This window comes from Mesoplodon mirus, assembly GCF_964341445.2.
Source record: "Mesoplodon mirus genome assembly, chromosome: 2".
NCBI lineage: Eukaryota > Metazoa > Chordata > Mammalia > Artiodactyla > Ziphiidae > Mesoplodon > Mesoplodon mirus.
The window spans coordinates 215,452,980-215,476,856 of record NC_138977.1 but is presented as its reverse complement, the minus strand read 5'-3'; the positions used below and the strand labels follow the sequence as shown (position 1 = coordinate 215,476,856).

Here is a 23,877-nt window from a genome sequence, read left to right as displayed (position 1 = left end):
TCTATGACAAAGGAGGCAAGAATATACAATGGAGAACAGCTAGACTCTTCAACAAATGGTGCTGAGAAAACTGGACAGCTCCATGTAAAACAATGAGATTAGAACATGCCTTCACACCATACACAAAAATAAACTCAAAATGGATTAAAGACCTAAATGTAAGACCACAAACCATACAACTCCTGGAAGAAAACATAGGCAGAACACTCTTTGACATAAGCTGTAGCATTATTTTTTTGGATCTTGTCTCCTCAAGCAAGGGAGACAAAAGCAAAACTAAACAAATTGGACCTAATCAAACTTAAAAGCTTTGGCACAGCAAAGGAAGCGATCAACAAAATGAAAAGACAACCTTGCTGTATGGGAGGAGATATTTGCAAATGATATGTCTGATAAGGGGTTAATGTCCAAAATATATACAGAGCTCATACAACTCAACGTCAAAAAACAAAACAAACAAACAAAAAAAACCTTGCTTAAAAAATGGGCAGAAGGGGCTTCCCTGGTGGCACAGTGGTTGAGAGTCCACCTGCCGATGCAGGGGACACGGGTTCGTGCCCCGGTCCAGGAAGATCCCACATGCCGCAGAGCGGCTGGACCTGTGAGCCATGGCCGCTGAGCCTGCGCATCCGGAGCCTGTGCTCCACAACGGGACAGGCCACAACAGTGAGAGGCCCGCGTACCGAAAAAAAAAAAAAAAATGGGCAGAAGACATGAACAGACATTTTTCCAAAGAAAACATACAGATGGCCAACAGGCACGTGAAAAGATGCTCAACATCACTAATTATTAGGGAAATGTAAACCAAAACCACTATAAGACATCAACCTCCACCTGTCAGAATGGCCATCACCAAAAAGACAACATAATGAATGTTGGGGAGGATGTGAAGAAAAGGGAACCCTAGTGCATTCTTGATGGGAATATAAAGTGGTGCAGCCACTATGGAAAACAGTACAGAGGTTTCTCAAAAAATTAAAAACAGAACTACCATATGATCTAGAAATTCTACTCCTGGGTATATATCCAAAGAAAATGAAAACACTAATTCAAAAAGATATATGCACCCCAATGTTCTTAGCAGCATTATTTACAAAGCCAAGATATGGAAGCAACCTAAGTGTCCACCAAGAAATGAATGGATAAAGAAGATATGGTACACACACACACACACACACACACACACACACACACACACACAAATGGAATATTACTCAGCCATAAAAAGAATGAAATTTTGCCATGTGCAGCAACATGGATGGACTTGGGGGGTATTACGCTTAGTGAGTTAAGTCAGACAGAGAAAGACATATACTATATGTTTTCACTTACGTGTGGAATCTAAAAAGTAAAACCAAAAAATGAATATAACAAAACAGAAACAGAGTCACAGATACAGGGAACAAACTAGTGGTTACCAGTGGGGAGAGGGGTGGCGGAGGGAACAAGATAGGGGAAGAGGATCAAGAGGTACAAAGGACTAGGTATAAGTAAGTAAGATACAAGGATATAATTATAGCACAGAGAATATAGCCAATATTTCATAATAACTTTAAATGGAGTATAATCTATATAAACATATCAAATCACTATGTTGTACACCTGAAACTACTATAATATTGTAAATCAGCTATACTTCAATTAAATAAATAAAATAAAATAAAACCACCTTGGTACTCTAACAAGTGACCTTATAGCCTTACTTTTCCCCACAAGTGGCAAATTCTCATGAAGCTAGATAGAACATTCCACATCAGCTAAGTGACTACAATGCTACTCTAGTTAAAGTTGTACATTTCCAATACACTAATCTAAGTATTTTAGGTCATCTTAAAATACACACTTTTTATATTTCTTTAGAATTTTGCATACTTATACAAATTACATTAATATATAATTATTCCAAAAGACAATATTACTCATACACACACAAAAGAAAATGAAGTTTATGGGGAGAAATATAAATGTATAAAAGCAGGAGTTCTAAATTAATAACTGGTACTTCCCCCCCCCCACCTTTTTTTTTTTTTTTTGCAGTACACAGGCCTCTCACTGTTGTGGCCTCTCCCGTTGCGGAGCACAGGCTCCAGACGCACAGGCTCAGCGGCCATGGCTCACGGGCCCAGCCGCTGAGCGGCATGTGGGATCTTCCCGGACCGGGGCACAAACCCGTGTCCCCTGAATCAGCAGGCGGACTCCCAACCACTGCGCCACCAGGGAAGCCCTACTTCTCCCTTTTTTTTGTGTGTGTGGCCTCTCCCGTTGTGGAGCACAGGCTCTGAACGCACAGACTCAGCGGCCCCGGCTCACGAGCCCAGCCGCTCCATGGCATGTGGGATCTTCCCGGACCGGGGCACGAACCCATGTCCCCTGCATTGGCAGGCAGACCCTCAACCACTGCACCACCAGGGAAGCCCCTACTTCTCCCTTTTTAACCCTACTTGTTCATGGGGGAAAATTATGTATCTTCATTTATTTATACATACTATCCTCTCTAAATCTATGAAAGCATAAAATCTGAGAAAGAGAAGAAGCTGCTAACAACTAATTACATTATTCAAAATAGTCAATGCCTTTAGACACTGCTAAACTTATGTTTAGGCACCACCAGGAACTGAATTCCCTCATTCAAATCATATTTGACAGAACAAAATGAAATATTATAGTCAAATAATTTATTTTGTAAACACATTTCGAAAAGCAAACAAATTAAAAAGTAATCAATGCTTGATGTTGTAATAATTATTATAACATCGACTAGCTTATGTTTGTGAAAGAACAAAAGATTTTAAAAGAAGGCTGTCAACACAATTAAAATTCTGTAACACCAGTTTTAGTTTCACATATATATTCTTCATTGCAGTGAGATTATATCAAATGATTACATTACTAAAAATAATATTACCAGATGTTTATAACACATATGATTAATCCCTCTGAAACAGATGAAAAGAGCAGATTTGTTTGCTTGGTTGTTTGTTTATAAGTGTTTTGAAAACAGTAAATGAAAGAGGACTCACACTTCTCACATAACATACCAATTTGGACCAACCAACCCTCCCACTGAAATCAACTAGAAAAAATGACAGTTAAAAAAAATCAGCCTGAAGGTACTGGGAGAACTAAGAAAAGGGTAAGCCCACGAATTGGAGCTATTTCTCCTTATGGGCATTCACTGATTTCAAAGTTGGAGGTGAGGTCTGAAGGGCTAAGAAACTGGGCTGTTTTACATAGCTAGGAAACCAAAAAGTAGAACACAGGGCCCTCACTTTGACCTGAGACCCCAAAAACTACATGTAAAAGTGAACTAGTAGAAGACAGGCCCTTCAGGGGACTGAACTTCAGTTTGGGTGTGAATTACCTCAACACCTGAATTAGAATCCAGTTCACTGTGGATTTCTAGTGTCCCCAGGCACTCTTTGGGAATATAATAACTTTCTAGGCCTCAAATTATCACTACCTATGACTTTACAAACATGGTGTCCAGCACGTGATCGTCTAGCACACAATAAAAAATAGCAGGTCTGGGCTTCCCTGTTGGCGCAGTGGTTGAGAGTCCGCCTGCCCCGGTTCGTGCCCCGGTCCGGGAAGATCCCACATGCCGCTCAGCGGCTGGGCCCGTGAGCCACGGCCGCTGAGCCTGCGCGTCTGGAGCCTGTGCTCCGCAATGGGAGAGGCCACAGCAGTGAGAGGCTCGCGTACCACACACACACACACAAAAAATAGCAGGTCTCCATTCCAATCCATTCTCCATACTCTAAAAAGTCTTTCCTACAGAATAAAGTCCAATTTCTTTAGTGTGGTAACAAGAAAGCAACACTACAGTGATTACAGCATTATAAAATCAGGCTCATATTCTGACTCTATCACCAACCAGTTAAGCAACTTTGGGCCACTCACAGCATCTCTCTGTGCCTTAATTCTCCATTTACAAAATGGCAATAATAATACCTACCTAAAAGGTTATTGTGAGGATTAAATGACTTGATACATATAAAGAACTCTTGCGCACTGCCCCTCACATAGTAAGTATTCAGTAGATGTTCCTGATTACCATTTATTGGGTAATCTGGCACCTACCTATCCCTTCACATTTCCTATGATCAAGTTACTCATAACTACTTACTACTGACGCAAAATATAATGTTCTTCAGTGTGTACACGCCTTTGTACGTATGTTTTTCTCTACCTAGAATGTCCTATCTGACCCCCCCACTTTGTCTATCATTCTTCTACTCATGATGAAACTCACCATGACGAATTCATTACTTCTGAAATCACATAGCACTCTTTTCATAACCTGATTATAACACTTGTGCTGTATAAAAAATCTGTTTACATACCACCACCAGTGCCCAACTACTGTGTGGTGATGTAGCCTCCAAATCCTTGGAATTTCCCAAGTGATAGGAATGTCTCTGTTATTCATGGTGGGCTCAGAGTTTATCCTAATGAGGTGACTCAGGATGGGAGCTGGCCACACCAGAAAAACCAACCATGTGATTGGCTGGGGCTTTAAGCCACAAGAAATCAATCTGACTTCCAGAGTCAGAATGGGGCTAAAGATTGCATTCAACCTTATGGCCAATGATTAGATCAATAATACCTACAAAAGGAAACCCCCAAAAAACTCTGTACACCTGTAAAAAGTGAGCATCCCAAGTGGCAATACACACTGATATGTTGGGGGGGTAACATATGTCCTGAGGACACAGCTTTGAGATGCTCCCAGATCTCACCCTATGTGTCTCTTCATTTGACTGGTCCTGATTTTTATCCTTTATAATAAAACTATAATCATAAGTATAGTGCTTTCCTGAGTTCTGTGAGTTATTCTAGCAAATTATTGAACCTGAGGGGGCCACAGGCACCTCTAAATTTGTAGCCAGTGGGTCAGAAGTGCAGGTGGCCTGGAGACCCCTGAACTTGCAGCTGTTATCTGAAGTGAGGGCAGTTTTGTGAAGGACTGTGCACTTAAACTATAAAGTTGGGTGCAACTTCAGGTAGCTGGTGTCTGCAATGGCCTGTATCTTACTCCTTACTGCATCCTCCAGGCTTATGACAGTCTCTTGAATTGAGGAGGTTATCAAACGTTTGTTGAATAATAAATTCTTATACAGCTGGAATAATTCAAACATTTAGATTCTGAATTCTTAGTAAAATGAAGTACAAACAGTATAGGCTTTTAAGTCCGGAGACTGTCAAGTTCTAATCCTGGCTCTACCATCTATTAGAAGTAAAACTTTATTTCTCTGAGTCTCAATTTTCTCAACAATAAATGAGGGATTATAGTACTTCTTCCACAATATCCTAACAAGGACTGATGACATTTAAACTGCCTAGTACAGTGTTTACAATCAAGTGGATATTCAATAAACATGAGTTTTCCATCTCTCTCAGAATAGTTAACAGGAATACTTGCTGATGAAAAGTCACTGGTTCCACCTTCACAGTCATATACTAAATCCCATCCTGCTAATTATCTTACAAAAGCTTCCTTTAGTATCAAGAAATGGCTGGTAAGAGTGTTAATGAATCACTGTTAATTAATGCAGTCATCACAACTACTAGAAAAACAAATGAAAAGGCACACATCTAAATGATGGTCAGTCAATAATGTCATAAAAATAGAGGAATGATAACGGTTATATCTAAATTGCTAAAAATAAGTGTTTGAACCTAGTATCTTATCTAATTGTTGCAATAACTTATCTTACAATGTAATTATTCACAAGGCTCTGTTCCATTTTCTATCTATTGGTGTTAGATGAAGGGTTACTCCAGAATGCCCTTTCTATAATTTTCAAACAACTCAAAAATTAAGTTCTACAAGTATCTTGAGCAATAGCAATATCACAGAATAAGCATCTAAGTTCTCAAGGAGTCATTTTCAAACAGTCATTCGGAAATACAGCCCTTACGTGTTTGTCCAAAAAAATAATAGTTTACATTCCTGTTAAAACAGTTTACAACATAAATAGTAAAAAGAAAAATAAAATCAAAAATGTTGAAGGGAAGAATAAGCTTTTACCCATATTTAAATTTTTAACAATGACAGGACATATAAGAGATACTGTGTAAGTGACAAAAGTAAGGAATAATGTAATGAATAACTCTGGTCAACAATCATGTTAGTTAAATTGTACACTAAATCTACACTATATGCTCAAAAATTTTTCTATCTAATATATTCTCTCCTGTTCATAAAACATTTCATAATAATTTGTACATACATAATAAAGAGTTTTAAACTGATACTGAAAATGCTGTGATTTTAAAATTTTTAAATTAAATCTTACTACCTGACTAACAATAAAATATTTGGAAACAACCAAAATTCCCCAACTGTGAGAACTGATAGAAACACCTTCTTTATTAAACCACTACATAAAGCATAACTTAACCTTTTTTTACAGAATTTTAAATTTTATAATTTCTCTAAAATAAAAAGATAACTATAAAATATATATCTATTAATTCCTTTGTCAGCAAGAGCTCACATTAATCTATCCAAATACAGATAGTTCTGAAAACAGATTCAATTCACTTTAAAAGAATGAACTATGTACAGCAAGAATAAGGGATATTTATTAATAAATCTACATTTCTGAAACAGTAACTACTTATCTCTGTTACATCAATTTTTACATTATTATATATACCCCTAAGTTGACAGCCACAGTATCATCATAGTCTTACACCATCTTTGAAGTTTAGCCATCAACGCCTATGCTAAATTTATTTTTGCAGTAAAGATGAGTATATATTTAAAATTAATAAATTATACGGTTACTTTTCTACAACTGACTATAAATTCATCAATTAAACGTAACTACTCACCTAAGTACAGCTATTAAAGGTGCATATATTGAATCTCCATCATAAACATACATATGATCCCAGCTACATTCTGTAGCAAAATGATTGAATCTTAATCTTAACACTGCATTTGGACTGAAAAAAAATTAAAATATTTTAAAATTAATATGTAATATGTAAAGCACGGTCTAAAGAAATCTTAGAGTATTTTATTAAAAACCTATTTACAGATAATTTAGCTATAAATCCATACATCATCAGTATAAAAGATTGATAACCAGTCATATCTAATTTGTAAAAATGATATACAACTCTAAAATCTATTAACCAGACATATGTATCATCCTTTTCTAAAAATTTAGTCAAGAGGAAATGTTCTATGTCTTATAAAAATTTAGTCAACAGGAAATGTTCTATGTCTTATAAAAATTTAGTCAACAGGAAATGTTCTATGTCTTATAAAAATTTAGTCAACAGGAAATGTTCTATGTCTTGACTAAGGTGGAGGTACATAAATTGTATACATTACTGAAACCTTATTGAACTGTACACTTAATATGGGTGTATTTCATTGTATGAAAATTGTACTTGAATAAAGTTAATTTTTAAATTCAACACTCAAGACTGTTCTTATTTCTATGAACTCTTAACTAGAGGTACTAATAAGGTCTTCAAATTTTAATCAAAAGGTCTCAATACGATATACTGTTATTTGTTAACAAATAAATGAGACCACAGGTACACAGGGAATTAATAACCTTGAAGTTTTAAAAAACCTTAAAGTAACAAAAATAAAAACCCAGTTCAAATACACTCTTTAAAATCATAAAATAGTTCAAAAACAACTCATATGATTTATGATCCATTCATAATATGTTTAAATAGATAAATTCAGTCTCAAGCCCTAATTACTGAAAAATGCCTTTAAAAGGACAATTAACTCTCTCTTTTACAAAATGTTCTTTTTTTAAAACCCTTAGAACTAAAATGCTGAATAGTATGAACCAATGGCATAATTCAGCATGGAATATTTTTATACTTTCTATGCAGGCTTCAAATTCCATAACAAGCAATTTAAAAAAAACCAAAAATGCATACTTGACTTAATGCCATAGTAACATAACTTAAAAATAAATATATGTAAAAATCAAACTATTATCACAAGTAAAAGGGTATTATAATTTACATTAAACATTATATCTAAAATTTATCAATCTCATTTTAAAACATCATGAATAATATTTTCCAATAATAAGCAACAGAATAAACTATATAGCTATGAAGTTGTTATATTTTAATGCTTTAACACTGATATAATCACCTTCTTTATCATTTCAGAATAAATAATTTAATGCAAATTGTATACTTACTAGCCTTCAATTAGCCATGTACATTTAGTTTTATACTTATAGTTAATTGGACCATCTGTTAAATATCCAGAAGGTTCTGTTAACCTAGAAAACAAAATCATGAAAATGATTACCTTAATGTAACTTTAAGACACACAGTAGCATAAAAAATTTAAAAAGACACTAAACCAAACTTCCAAAGAGGAGAATTTATTTACAACTTAAGAAAATTTTCAGATTGCCATATATCATCTCTCTAAATCTCAAAGAAAACTTATTTTGAATTTCTTTAAATTTTTATGTATTATGATTGTTTCTTTTAACAAAGTGGAAAAACACATTGAAAGACAATATTATACAGATGGGTTCAATGCTGATGCAAAACAGACTGTTAAACTTACTCTGCACAAAAATTAGATGGATGCAAAAGAAAGAAGATCAAATGCACTTTGAAAGATGCAGATCTATGGAATAGAGAAATAGTATATGTACCTAGCACTTTTGGAGGTTACATTGTTAGCTATGTTTGCTTTTCATGCAGCAAGACTGCTGAAGTAGCTGTCACCAGACTTTATTGAGTTCAGCTACCTGTTTTTAGAATCATTTTCTTTCGTCAACTTTGTATCTAGTCCAAGAACTCAGTCAATTTTAAAAATAGGGTAAATCAAGGGTTTTGTAATTATCCTCTATTTTAAACACAAAAAAGAAAAAGATATTTAGAAAAGTTTCAAATTTTCAGAATTTTAAAATATTTAAACAATAACCCAATTCTACTCCATTTTGTTCTCCTTAGCTCCAGCCCAATTATATTTTATCAACAAAAGACAATATTTTAAATAACTAAGATATCTTCCCATTTAGCCTTTATGTAGTTATGTAGACATACACACACACACACATACACGCACGCGTGCACAGGCACATACACACACACACACACACACACACAATGGTTTATCAGTCTTTATATATCCCCATATACATACACACATATATTTATACATACATACATACATACATGTATACACAGATATCAGGGTAATTATCTAGTTTTAGACAAAATTAAATTTTCCTTATAGCATAGAGTCTCAAAAACATTAAAGGAAAAGAGTTTCACTTGCCTAAATCAGGGATAACAGAAAGGTCAATTAATGTAAATGTTATTTGAAAGTCTTTTGTAATCCCTGCAAATTAGTTTGGGTTTAAAAGAGGGCTAATTCATGCTTGGAAAAGTTTTTAAACATTCCAATGTTCTCAAAGTAATATAATAATAAATTGAGCATTTTACAGTATCAGGTATTACTGTAAGCTCATAATGTGTTACCTCACTTAAAAATCTCAAAAGCCCCACAAGATAGTAATTATTAATCCCATATTACAGATGAGAAAACTGAAGCACATTTTAAATAACAAGTTAAATAGCTTGTCCTGATTTTTCACTTCCAATAATAGCTCCAGATGAGCTAATTCAGACAAACCTCCACTGAAGATAACTTAAAAAGCTAAAGAACAATTTTTAAATCTTATAAGTAACAAAATGGTAAGACCTACTAAGCCAAGATCCAGAAGTTGCAAATTCTTTAAAGAGGAACCAGGCATCCACAGCTACTTCTGTTATAGAGAATTTTATCTATTTATTAGAGACGGCCAAAAGGCTGAGAGTACTTTTGACAGCCTCAAGGAAGAAGGGGGACAAAAGCTGGACCCAACAACCTACAAAAGGTAGGGGCTCAAATAAACAACACGGCACTCTGAACTGGGACACAAAGATTTTCTATAAGGGTAAAGGTGTACCAGAAACCAGCCATTACGTGGACTGCAACCCAGCTACAAGTCATCAGGATGACAGAAAACCCCAAGACCTACCACTGGCTTAAGGTGATACTAGAACTAATATGCCAAGGCTCCTAACGGAAGATACAAAAATATTCTCTGAAGAAAGATAACATTATCCTAGTCCTCAAATTATTTCTACCAATAATTTTTCAAATAAGATGTCTACTATCATCAAAGATAATAAGACACATAAAGATAGATGACAACAAAACAAGAACCAACAGAATATCGTCAGGAAGAGACCTGAAGATATTCCAATTGTGGCTATTATCAGATGTGTCCTATAAAACAAATATGAAGTACTAAGTTCAAAAAGACAAAAGACACGATTTAAAATTTCGGCAGTTAACTGAAAACTGTAAAAAGTAACAGTATATTTGAAAAAATAATGGAAATTCTAATACTGAAAACTACATTAATCAAAATTAAGAATTCGATGGACGGGTTTAACAACACATTAAACACAGCTAAAAGAGGATGAGAGATCTAGAAGACAGGTCCATAAAAAATATCCAAAATACGGCAGGATGATTGAGGGTTCAACCCATTGGTTGTGGGTCACCCCACCAAGTAAAACTCCAAGGAGCCAAGATTCTAGTGGAGGGCAGGATAAATATGGTATGAGGAGTGGAAGAACAGAACCATACACATCAATTATGGTCTTTTAACAAATTAAATAGGTAAGTATCCTAACAACTTTACATAGTTTCTATTTGATACACACACACACACACACACACATACACATATCCTCTCTCCTTCACATTTTTATTTTATTTACAAGCTGTAACTTTACAATTTAGACTTTAGATAATGGAATATTTAGCATGACTATGACTGAATATGAAGAGCAATTAACATAACCAGTGACAGATACAATGACTCTCAAAACCGTATGTTTCCTCCTTTTGGACAAAGGATGAGAACTTCACTTGGAAAAAGCGTATCTTCTTAGGTAGAAATACAGCTTTGTTGGTTGCTGGGGAGTTCACATGTGTTTAGAAAGATGCATACAGAAGAAGCTGAATAATTAAAGGGCAGACTGTGCCCGTCATCCATTGCCTCCCACCTCAAAATTCAGACTTTTTGCCTACTTTATGAAAATGGATCTGGGTCCTTTAAATATTTTTTTTTCCAGATGACAGGATGCTAAGCCTGCAGGCTTTGTCAATAGAGCACGCTGGAGAGACTGCAGGAGGAAACGGATTTGCTTCCCGGTTCCAATGTACTCACTCAAGAAGCTCCTGCAGCACTAGGTACTAGGCTCCTAAGTACCTGATGGCCACCAGCACCCAGCCACCAGCAGTTTCCCCCAGCACTTCCCCCTCAGGCAGTTCTGCAGCAGAGGCCTCCAGTGAGACACCACTCTGTGAACAGCTTTCCCCGGCATCCCATAAGTAACCATGGCAAGTTCCAAAGGGCAGATGTTAAGCAAGTTCCGCAGGTACAGCTTTACAGTGACTTTTCTGCCATTCAGTAAGCCACAGCCTGCTCTCCCAACAAGGTCTGGTCTCAGGCCAGGTCACAGGGACTCTCACTTAAGTGTTCCATCTCAGCCATAGCAGTAGTAATGGCTGCTCCTTGTATCTACTACGTCTATATTTTGCAGAGTTCTCTTTACTTCTTACTAGCCAATTTCTCGTTCCAATCTGTGCTACAGTCAATAATCCTTTACATTAAACTTTTCCTATTAAAATTACTGTGTGATTCTCTTTCCTGATTGGACCCAAACCAACCAATAATAATAAAGGATATGCAAAGTAAAATCACAATAGCGTACCACTATGCACCCAACAGAATGGCTAAAATTAAAGAGATTAATAATACCAAATATTGGCAAGGATGTGGAGATAATTCTCATAGGATAAATCAGTACAACTTTAGAAAGTAATCTCATATTATTTTGCATAGCTGAAAATAGACAGTTGCCAACAGTGTCAGCATCACACCATATCCTCTCAGACCCTCTGACCATTGCCATACACTCCAGCCTGACTTTCTCGGGCCAGCACCTGCATCTATGTTGAAGGGCTCCCTCTATCTACTAGAACCCACTCTTCCTATGCATGTGGTGGGCTGAAAGTGCCTGTGAATCAACATCCTCCCAGGGCAGCCCTTAGCCAATGAATGATTTGGAAAAACTCCAAACTTGCTTATCTCTTTGCTGCAATAATAATGAAGTGCACTTCCTTGTGGGATTTGGCTCCAGTCACACAGTGTGGTACCTGACTTGATAACATACCTCCCTATTGGCTCCTTCTCTTCTATCACTTCTGTCAGTGTCCCTGAATCTCCCAAATATACTACATGTGCTCAATTCTTGTCTCAGGATCTGCTTCAAGGTGGTGGAGGGGAGTGTGACCAAACTAACAGTACCAGGAAGCAGAACTTCAAGATGGGCTCTGGGGCTGGATCACTCACTGGCCAGATGGCAACAAGAGTCACACTGAGGGTGGTAGAGAGAGTGGCAATAACCGGTGGCATGCTATAGCTCACAATGACAAAGACTTTCACTTTTGCTGAATTGAGAGAGGATACCAGAGGAAGGTGATGCACTGACTAATGCAATAGACTTACATGGTATCTGTAATATTTGAGAAATAAAAGAGCAAGGGTAGTTACAAGGACTGTGGAATTAGTTGACTGATGTTAAAAGCCATTGATATGCTAAAGGCAGAAAACTGCAGCAGAGTGCCTGTACTAAGACACCTACCCATAAGCAGCTTGCCCCAAGATCCTATAAGACTCAATTCACCAACCACCAATTTTAGATACGGTGTAAATGACAGGGGACTCTGTAACATTTAAAGAGACTATTTCTGAGGCCAGAGGGTTGACCAAACTGGAAAACCAGCCCAGGACCAGATTATGAGAGGAGTAGAATTACAGAAAAAGTTTAGTTCACAGCCCTGGCAAGACTTCAGTGCTAAAGATAGTGCCCCGATACCTAGGAGGGTGCCACCTGGTAGATGTACTTGAGAACCTTGAACCTCTAGATTTATTTAACCCTTTGGGCCTGCAAAAGTCTTTTAGAAATCAGGGCTGACAGTGAGAAAAATAAATTCTCACCCTCTTTAAATGACTACAGGCATATCTTGTTTTCTTGTACCCCACTTTATTGTGCTTCACAGATACTGCATTTTTTACAAATTGAAGGTTTGTGGCAACCCTTCATGGAGCAAGTCTATCAGTGCCATTTTTCTAATAGCATTTGCTCAATTTGTATCTCTTTGTCACATTTTGGTAATTCTCACAGTAGTTCAAACCCTCCACCAGCAAAAAGATTGAGACTTGCTGAAGGCTCAGATGATAGTTAGCATTTTTTAGCAATAGAGTATTTTTTAATTAAGGTACGTACATTGTCTTTTTAGACATAATGCTATTGCACACTTAACAGACTACAATATAATGTAAACATAACTCTTATGTGCAACTACATTATTGGGAAAACCAAAAAATTCATGTGATGCTTTACTGCAATATTGGCTTTATTGTGGTGGTCTGGAACTGAAACAGCAATATCCCTGAGGTCTGCCTGTACTTGTTCTTAAGCCACAACAAGAAGTAACACCAGAATTGAATTAAATCAATGTAATCAATCAATGACAACTGGCTACAGGAACCATGTATTCAAAAGCCATGTAATCAGTGGCAGCCCCATATACAGTGACCATTCAAAAATAAATAAACTTAAAATCCCCAAAAGTTTGACAACTAAGCAATAGACTAATAAGTCTTAAGGACAATTAGAAAATATTTTTAATTGTTAATACTAAAACCACACCATATCAAAATTTATGAGATGAAGCTCAACCATTGTTTAGAGAGAAATATATAGCTCTAAATGTATATATGTATATATATATATATATATATATATATATATATATATATATATATATATATTTTGTGTGTGTGTGTGATACGCGGGCCTCTCACTGTTGTGGCCTCTCCCGCCACGGAGCACAGGCTCTGGACGCGCAGGCCCAGCGGCCATGGCTCACGGGCCCAGCCACTCCGCAGCATGTGGGACCCTCCCGGACAGGGGCACGAGCCCGTGTCCCCTGCATCGGCAGGCGGACTCCCAACCACTGCGCCACCAGGGAAGCCCTAAATGTATATATTAAAAAGTTGAAAATCAATTATTTTGATATGGGAATTTGAGAAGCCACATGCATGCCCAGGGAGACTTTTCTTAGACTACAAGCTCAGAGAAGACCTGAGAAGACTCTACACTTCCACCTCTGGCTTATTTTCAGACTTAGAGCAAGAAGGAAGTGAAGGGTAAGGCAGAGTCATGAACAATGTGGCTAAGCACTGAAGCAGTGTCCCAACAGAGTCAATGTGCACAGACTGGGAGAATTCTTTATTTTGTCTTGACTCCAGGCATTTAAGGAAATCTATGTCAAAACACTAGCTTACCATACACTAAAGGAACAGAGACTTAGGAACCACACAAAACAAAGAATACAGTCATTACAAAAAATAGTTTAGAAAAGTGATTAAACAAATACACAACTACAGCCACATGTAAGAAAAACAAACCCTGAAGAGGGGGAAGAACTCGATTTCTAGAGTTACCACATTGTAATAATCAAATGCCCCGTCTCCAACAAAAAAATTACACAGCATACAAAGAAACAAGAAAGTATAGCCCATTCACAGGAGGAATTAACAGATACTGTCTTTCAGGAAGCACAGAAATTGAGCTTGTTGGACAAACACTTTAAATCAACTGTTTTAAATATACTCAAAAATTCTAAAGGAAATCATGGACAGTAGCTACAGGAAACCAGGAAAATGATGTCTCAACAAATAGAAAATATCAATTAAGATTTAGAAATGTTATGATCACAACCTCATATAAATTCTGTATAAAAGTTCCTCTTGATCTAAACAAGGCTTAGATCCATCAATAGGGTCCACTAAACAATCCTTCTCCCTAGTTTCTAACTGACCGTTGTAACAAACCCTTAAAGTCAAAATATTGCTATAATTTAAATTACAAAAATGCCAAATCAGGGCTAAATCAAATGATACAAATTATCAGACATAAATTAAGCCTGTATGATAACAGTTTAGAGCCTCAGAGACTTAATTTTAAAGAAAATCCTAATTTGTTCCATGACCTTACACAACTACTTCTAATTCAATTTCTTCTCTAATGGAAGAAGAGAAGTATAACATATTCAAAAAGTACCTTAATACATAGTCAAGAAATATATAGCTCTTTTAATAAGAAAATAAAGCCGGAAATTTAAGAACAGGCAGCTTTGCAACTATCACCTACAATATAATCTATCTTCCTAGTTAGGAATATACCTCCCAAACTGCGTATGAGGAAATCTAACGCTCCTGGGGATGTCTTTCCCCAACAGTCCTCTATTTCTCTACCACCCCACCTACTCGAACTGACCCAGTCCTGTGCTATGTTGGGAAATTCCTTACCCTTAGTTTAAAATATATCTCCCCTCCTCTAAAGAAACACATACTCTAGGAGCTACAACTAGAACCCTTATCTCCCAACTGTAAGAGGTGATGTGAAAGAACTGTTGTTTCCCCACCTCGGCTACACGACAGGAGTACATGAAAGCCACCCACTCTGTCCCATCCGCTTCACCTTCAGAGGCACAATTACACAGACTTCAAAGAAAACTCTACTCACCACAGCCCCTGAAATCCTTCGGTACCTTCATCACCCATTCCTAGCAAAAGCCCCTACCAAGAGCCTACCCTTGCCTCTATTTACTGCAAAGAGGTTTCCTCTTTGCCACTTTCACTCTACTAGAAACATGGAGGGGCTGACAACCAACCAAGATAAAAGGATGGAAAATCCTTTCTCACCATCAAGAGACAGGAGTAAGGGGGGAAAACTCCTACCATTTCCACAATAAGGAAGGAACAATTCCCCCTTTGTAGTTTCCTGATCTCTTCTTCAGCTTGAAGAATGTTCACCTCCATGCCACTTGAGCAAAGAACTCCCATTACACACTATGGACATCTTCACAACCTGGAACTGTTCTAAAATTCAGAAGTCTTACGCTCCAAGATTACACTCTGACCACAAACACCTAGTTTCTAATCTATTTCTTCACTTCTTACTCTTAACATCATCTGTACATTCCAGCTGGGTAGAGATTTTCAAAAGTTAGGTAGCATATAATTCAGCTACATAAAACGTCAAACAGGCTTCTTCTATTTCTAATGCCGCTTCTACAATGCATTCTAAGTTTCAAGTAATTAACTTATTTTTAATTTGTAGCAATCATGTTCTTGGATTGAGAACCATATTGACATGGTTAATCTAGATCAGGGCTCCATAAACTACTGGCCTATTGCGGATTTGTGTAAATGAAGTTTTATTGGAACACAGCTACACCCATTTGTTTACATATATCTAAGATTGTTAACATGCTACAAGAACAGAGTTGAGTAGTGGCAACAGAGACCATCTGGTGTACAAAGACTGAAATATCTACTATCTGGCCCTTTACAGAAAAAGTTTTGCCAATCCCTGTCTAGATGCCTGCACATGCCCATATGCCTTGCCAATGTCTCATCTAGCTGAAACTGCCCAATATAGAGCCCTTAATCAAATAAGCATGCTGAGCTGTTTATAACACAGGAGTGGCCACTACTAAATGCAGGAAAACCAGCACAAACATTAAACAGAACTAAAATTAAATCAATTAAAGTGTTATTCTCTATCCTGGCCATGAATACAAAATTTGATTAAGACATTTTAAAAATAAGAAAAATGCAATAGTTTTAACATTATAAAGTATTACAGGAAACAATAAATCCTCTTTATCAAAGTATCTGGTTTTACTGCCAGCATAACCACTCTACAAAGAAGAGTCGGATCCACTCAGGGCTAGTCTTTACACAGAGTTGCCTTTGGCAGCCAACCTCACATGCAAATCTTTTTTTAAATAGTGTTTTTATTTAAAACATTATTTAATATTTATTGATTTCTTTTTAAACAATATGAAGAGAACCTCTAGATTATATTATGGGTATTTTTTTCCTCTCTGCACTACGATATGTTATTGTATTACACCGTGCTGAGCTTGCATTTCTTCTTGTTTTCTTTATAGTGCATTCTGCATCCCTCACTCCCAAGTCTGCATTCTCTGTCCACCTGATCACTAATAAAAGTTTAGGTGACCTTGTCTGCTAGAGCAGAAGTCTCCAAACCTTAACTATCATGCTCTCTTATCAGTAAGAATTTTTATTATGTAACTCAAGTAAATGTATATTTACATGTTAATAAACATATACTATTTAAAATATTGTGCACTATAAAGCATAAATTTTAAAAAATCAAAATTAAAAATAACAGTAGTATAAGTCCTAATGCTTTGTTCCCACACTCCAGTATGTCACCTTGGGTATCATCCCACTTTTTTTTTTTTTTTTTTTTTTGCGGTACACGGGCCTCTCACTGTTGTGGCCTCTCGCGTTGCGGAGCACAGGCTCCAGACGCGCAGGCTCAGCGGCCATGGCTCACGGACCCAGCCGCTCCGCGGCACGTGGGATCTTCCCGGACCGGGGCACGAACCCGTGTCCCCTGCATCGGCAGGCGGACTCTCAACCACTGTGCCACCAGGGAAGCCCTGTCCCACTGTGAAAGATCACTAATTTGTACAAATCATATTCTGGCCACAAAGGTACTGACTTTATTAGTTAATATTTTCCCCCATGTAAGTACACTAACGAAGCTGGCTATACCAGTTGGACTGGCCATCAGCACACTAACTAAACTGTCTACAGACTGGCCTCAGTGATAGCAAACAGTATGTGCTTAGTTAGCTATCAAGTCTAATATCAAAGCAAGGAGCTAATTAATTATACCTCACCCTCCCAGGATTTGTGGTGGAAAATCACTGAGATAACCTCCCTTTTGCCATACAACATAAAATCATGAGAGGAACACCAGGGGGCAAAGGTCATGAGGGCCATCATAAAATAAATGGCAAGCAATATTCTTGCCATGGGAGATAAAACTGTGAATTATGGAAGGTCTCTAGAAAGCAGATTAGTAGTAACCTGGGAGCAGGGAGAGAATGGAGAGTGAATGCTCTTCAATACAAGGTTTACGTTATGGAATGATAAAATGTTCTAAAATTATGGTTATAGTTGCACAACTCTCTAAGTGCATCTTAAAAACCATTAAATTGTGTACTTTAAACTGGTGAGATTTATGTTATGTGAATTACATCTCAATAAAGCTATTAAAATAAAAAACAAGAAAAACTAAGTAAAAAAAGTCTCTGCCCTCCTGGACCTTACATTCCAGAACAATGCTGTCCAACAGAACTTCCTGCAATGATAGAAACGTTCTATACATGTCCGGTATGGTAGCCTCTAAGCACACGTGGCTATTGAGCACTTGAAATGTGGTCAGTGCAAAAAAATGAACTGAACTTTTCAAATTTAATTTTAATAAATTTTAACAGCCACATGTGGATAGTGACTGACACATTGGACAACTTAGTGCTAGAAAGAGGGAAGACAATATACAAATAGCAGATAAATGTAGAGCATATAAAGTAATGATACATGTCAAATAGAGGGGATGATGGAGCACTCCCCATCATACAGATAGATATCTACAGAAATATGTCAGGTGTGTGTGTGTAGATATATACACACACATATGTGTATACATATAAATATATATAGATATTCATTGTATCTATATGTACCTACATGTAATACAGATATTCAGATTATCGGGCTTCCCTGGTGGCGCAGTGGTTGAGAGTCCACCTGCCAATGCAGGGGACACGGGTTCGTGCCCCGGTCCGGGAAGATCCCACATGCCGTGAAGCGGCTGAGCCCGTGAGCCATGGCCACTGAGCCTGCACGTCTGGAGCCTGTGCTCCGCAACGGGAGAGGCCACAACAGCTAGAGGCCCACGTACTGCAGCAAAAAAAAAAAAAAGATATTCAGATTATCTAATGCTATAATATTTCAATTAATAGGAAATGTTTTTATCCTTGTATAATCTTCCTAAGCTTTTTAGAAAAAATAAATTAAAAAACTACTTTTGAAATCATTCCATGTGTTGAAAAAATGTTTTTTAATTCTACATACACAGTGACCATTATTTGGGTTCCTTTTCTACAGTACAGTGATTCTTACCATTTTGAGATCTGAGATCACTTTTGAGAATCTTGTAAAAGCTATTACTTCCTGCCTAGAAAAATTCATATAAATAATATTTATATACAAATCTGAGGATTCACCAATCACTCACAGCCTATCCAGGAACGTGACATTAAAAGTTCCTGTTATAATATACATTTAAATAATGAACAAGCTTGGAGATAAATAAAATATTGCTACAACATAGAGAATTATTTAACGAGCTTAGACTTTTCTTATGGTAGCTCTGTGTACTGTAAAACGCACTCATTCATACTAACTTCACAAAGGACACATAAGAACTTTGTAGAACAATACTCTCTTTTCACTGAAGAATAAAAAAGACATGACTGAGAGACTAGAAGAAACAGGCAAAACTTTAGAAGAGCTACAAGAATCTCAGCCTGGTCACCTAATGGGTATGTTACTCAAACTCCCCAAGCCTCAAGTTTCCTTGTGTGCAAAACAGTTAAAACAATAATGCTTATTTCACAAGACTGCTTTAAATCTGTAATGCCATAAAACTTATCAAGTGTTCAGTAATGCAGCAAACTAAATCCATGCAACATTCATGGCACATTGGCAGAAATAGATCTCAATCCCATGTCAGTTTGGTATCAAAACTCATGATCCTAAGTATCCCTATGCTATCTGGAAATCCAGAAGATTATGAATTTATAACTGAGGAGAAACTTCTTATTGAAGAGTAGAAGATGGCTTCCTATGGAAAAAGAGCCAGAAAGACATGTTTGGCAACTCAGTTATCACTTAGTAGCTATCAGACTTTGCATAAATAATTGCTTCAGGTATTTCAGTCTCTATTCCCAGTGTAAAATGAGAATAACAACATCTACCTGACAGAATTTTCATCAGCAATAAAAAAGGCAATACACGGGCTTCCCTGGTGGCACAGTGGTGGAGAGTCCGCCTGCCGATGCAGGGGACACGGGTTCGTGCCCCGGTCCGGGAGGATCCCACACGTCGCGGAGCGGCTGGACCCGTGAGCCATGGCCGCTGAGCCTGCGCGTCCGGAGCCTGTGCTCCGCAACGAGAGAGGCCACAACAGTGAGTGGCCCAGGTACCACCAAAAAAAAAAAAAAAGGCAATACAAAAGCTTTTTCCACCACATAATATCATTTCTCCTCTAAACTCAAAATTTAACGTGTGAAATGTTAGTTTTAATGCTATTAATACTAGTCTTACATGAAATAGTTAGAATAATAAATTATACTTTCTGGAAAAAATTCATTATTAGCATAATTATACTGTCATAAAAGTACAAATGAAGCCTGGCATAAAACTTAATACATCAAAACGTGAAAAATGATCTTAAATCTTCTATTTTTTTATGAGACAGAGAATCAACTTGAAAATTCCTGATTTACACAGTGCTTTTATTTTTTAAATGCTTACATTTTACCTACAAAAAAAAAGGATCTCTCCCTCCCCACTGGGGGAGAATGTGTGGTGGAGTCACTTCAACCATCCCTACCCTGTACTAAGCAAATGCCAGCAAAAAGGCAGCACCCTTGCCCCTCACCACTAGGGGTGCAGCAGCTGCAGAGACTGGGGGGTGGACCATCTCTGCCCTGAACCAGGCAAATGACAATAGAGTCAGCTCTCCTTATCCTCCTGAGGAGAGAATGGAAAGAAATTACAAAGATGAGGAAGGTGAAAAGGTGAAAAGGGGGATTCTTTAAATCTGTGTATGAAGTCCTGGGCATGCCCTCGGGTGCAATATGTGAAACTGATCAGAATCAACGCAGCAAAAACTAAATTGTAACTAAGTGGGCAGTCCAATCTTAGCACAAAAGAGAGCCAGCACACTCCTAGGATATCCCCAAGAGAAATAAAAGCATATGTCCATGCCAAAACCTGTACACAAAAAACTCATAGCCGCATTATTCACAGTAGCCAAAAGGTAGAAGAAACAACCCAAATGTCCATCAGCTGATAAAGAGAAAAACAAATGTGGAATACCAATACAATGAAACTTGACAACATGCTAAATGAAAGAAGTCAGTGACAAAGACCATATAATTATATGATTCCACTTCTATGAAATGTCCATAATAAACAAGCTCATAGAGAAAGTAGATTAGCAGCTGCCTAGATTAGTGGAATTGGTGGGTAGGGAAAATGGAAAGTGACTGCAAATGGGTGTGGGTTTGCCTTATGGGGTGATGAAAAAGTTCTAAAACTAGAGAGTGGTGATGGTTGCACCACTCTCTGAATATACTCAAGACCACTGAATCATACACTTTAAAACGGTATTATGACATATGTGGATATTATGGTATATAAATTATAACTCAATAAAGCTGTACTTTTAAAAAGTGAGCTAGGTCATACATGCCAAAACGAGTTGACTGCCTCCTAGAACAGAATATTTAAATAGGAACAAGAGTCTCATACATAATACTCAAAATATCCAGGATACAATCCAAAATTACTTGCCATACAAAATCTCAATGCATTTGAGAAGAGATAATCAGCAGGTACCAGCACTGACATGACAAAGATCCTGGAATTACCTGTCAAGAATCTTAGAGCAGGTCTCAGAAAAATAGCCCAACAAGCAGCTGCAGACACTTTTGGAACAAATACAAAAATATAAGTTTCAGCAAAGAAACAGAAGATGTAAAGAAGAACAAAATGGAAAAATATAATAAATGAAACTTTTTATAAAAACTCACAAGAGGGGTCCAAGAGCAGAATAGAGAAGATAGAGGCAAGAATCAGTGAGTATAGAGATACGTAAATAAAAATCATCCAGTCTGAAGAGAGAGAAAACAGATTGAAGGAAATGAACAGAGCTTTAGTGACTTAAAAGTTAGTAACAAAAGATCTAACATTTGTCTCATTGGAGTCACAGAAGGAGAGGAAAAAGTGTGGAGCTGAAAAAAATATCTGAAGAAATGATAACAGAAATTTTTGCAAATTTTGAAAAAGATAGAAACTTACAGAACAAGAAGCTGAGCAAATAATAAACAAGGTAAACAAAGAATTCCACACCCACACACATCATAACCAAATTTCTGAAAACTTAAGAGAAAAAAAAAAAGAAAGAAAGACAGACAGAGGAAGATGACACACTACCTAGAGGAGAACAACAATGTGAATGACAACAGATCCCTCATCAGAAACCTTGGCACCACTCACTACCTTAAATACTCCAGTTCTTAGGCAAAGGAAGATATGATCAAATTTGTGTTCTATCAAGCAAACTGTAGCAGCAATAAAGGACAGATAAGCAAGAGAAAAAAAAACAGAAACAGAGAGATCAATTAAAGGGCTACTGCAACAACCCAAGAAAGAAAACTTCAGGACTTTACAAAAACGATGGCCCGAGAGATGGCAAGGATGGCAAACCTTGAGAGAACGGCAGCAGCACATGCATATGCAGATCAAATCCTAAGAGAAATTCTGTCTCTTCAAAAGCAAGAATAACTGGGGAGAAGTGCCCCTTCAAGCCAAAGAGTGTGGGGGGAATCCTAAGGAAGAGGGAGCTGAAGATGGAGATACCCTAATTCTGTATATGAACCCACCTAAGACTCAAGCTCAATCTGAGCTGCTCATGTGTGGGACAGACCAAAAAGCAGCTTATGACAGGCTCTGAGAAGTGAATTAAAATTTAAAACATCACAAAGTCTCAGACTAATCCCTGAGTGGCATGTGTGCATTTAGATCCAAAGGCTTTGAAAATGGAACGAAGATTAGAACCACTGCCCTCAGAAAGCAAGATAGAGAATTTGCTACTTGTACCTAACAGGTTAGTTGCCTACTAAATAAAAATAAATAAGTAAATAAATAAATCAGCATTCTCCAGGGAATAACAGGACCAAGAACCTACATAACATTCAGAACATCCAGAATAAATCCAAAATCACTCAACATACAAAGAACCAGGAATATGTAACAGATTCTCAATGGAAAAGATAATCAATAGATGTCAATCCTGAGAAAATCCAGAAATTGGAATCATCAGACAAAGACGTTAGGTATTAAAACTGTACTCCATGGGGTAAAGGTAAAAACACTTAAATGAAATGGGAGGAGAAGTTTTCAACAGGGAAATAGAAATCATAAAAAAGAACACGACAGAAATGTGGGGACTGAAAACTATATCTTAAATTTGAAAATGACTGGATGGGTTCGAAAGCATAGTGGAGATTGCAAAGGCAACAGTCAGTGAAGTTGATGACAGTTCAACAGAAATTGTACAATCTAAAGAAAGAAAAAAAAAGAGTTAAAAAAAAAAGAGAGAACAGAGCCTCAGGAATTTTGTTTAAGCCTAACATTAGTATCACTGAAGTCCCAGAAAGAGAAGGGAAAAAGACCAGTGCAGAAAAATATATTTGAAGAAATAATGGTTTTTAGAAAAATCCTATATTTGTGAAAGACATAAATATAAATTCAAGATGCTCAGCAAACCCTAACCAGGGTAAATTCAAAGAAAGCTACACACAGATACATCAGAATCTGAACTGCTAAAAACAAAAGTTGTATAAAAAGCTTGAAAGTAGCTGGGGAAAAAATGAAATTATACATACAGGGGAAAAATAATTAGAATGACTGCAGATTTCCCTGCAGATTTCAGAAACTATGCAGGCCAGAAGACAGTCAAGCAACATCTTTAAAACACTGAAAGAACGTAACTGTCAACCCAGAATTCTGAACTTGGGAAAATATCTTTCAGTAAAAAAGGCAAAATATTCTCAAA

General features: G+C 37.1%; 1 protein-coding gene across 1 annotated transcript in view; it reads right to left on the bottom strand.

Moving 5' to 3' along the window:
• Nucleotides 1-23,877, bottom strand: part of ATRNL1 (attractin like 1) — a 707,592-nt gene that overhangs the window by 672,213 nt on the left and 11,502 nt on the right. The window contains exons 2-3 of the mRNA XM_082611125.1: nt 8,190-8,273; nt 6,841-6,954 (exon numbers count right to left, since the gene is read on the bottom strand). Coding sequence (XP_082467251.1) covers nt 6,841-6,954; nt 8,190-8,273 — 198 coding nt within the window. The remainder of the gene's footprint in view (nt 1-6,840; nt 6,955-8,189; nt 8,274-23,877) is intronic.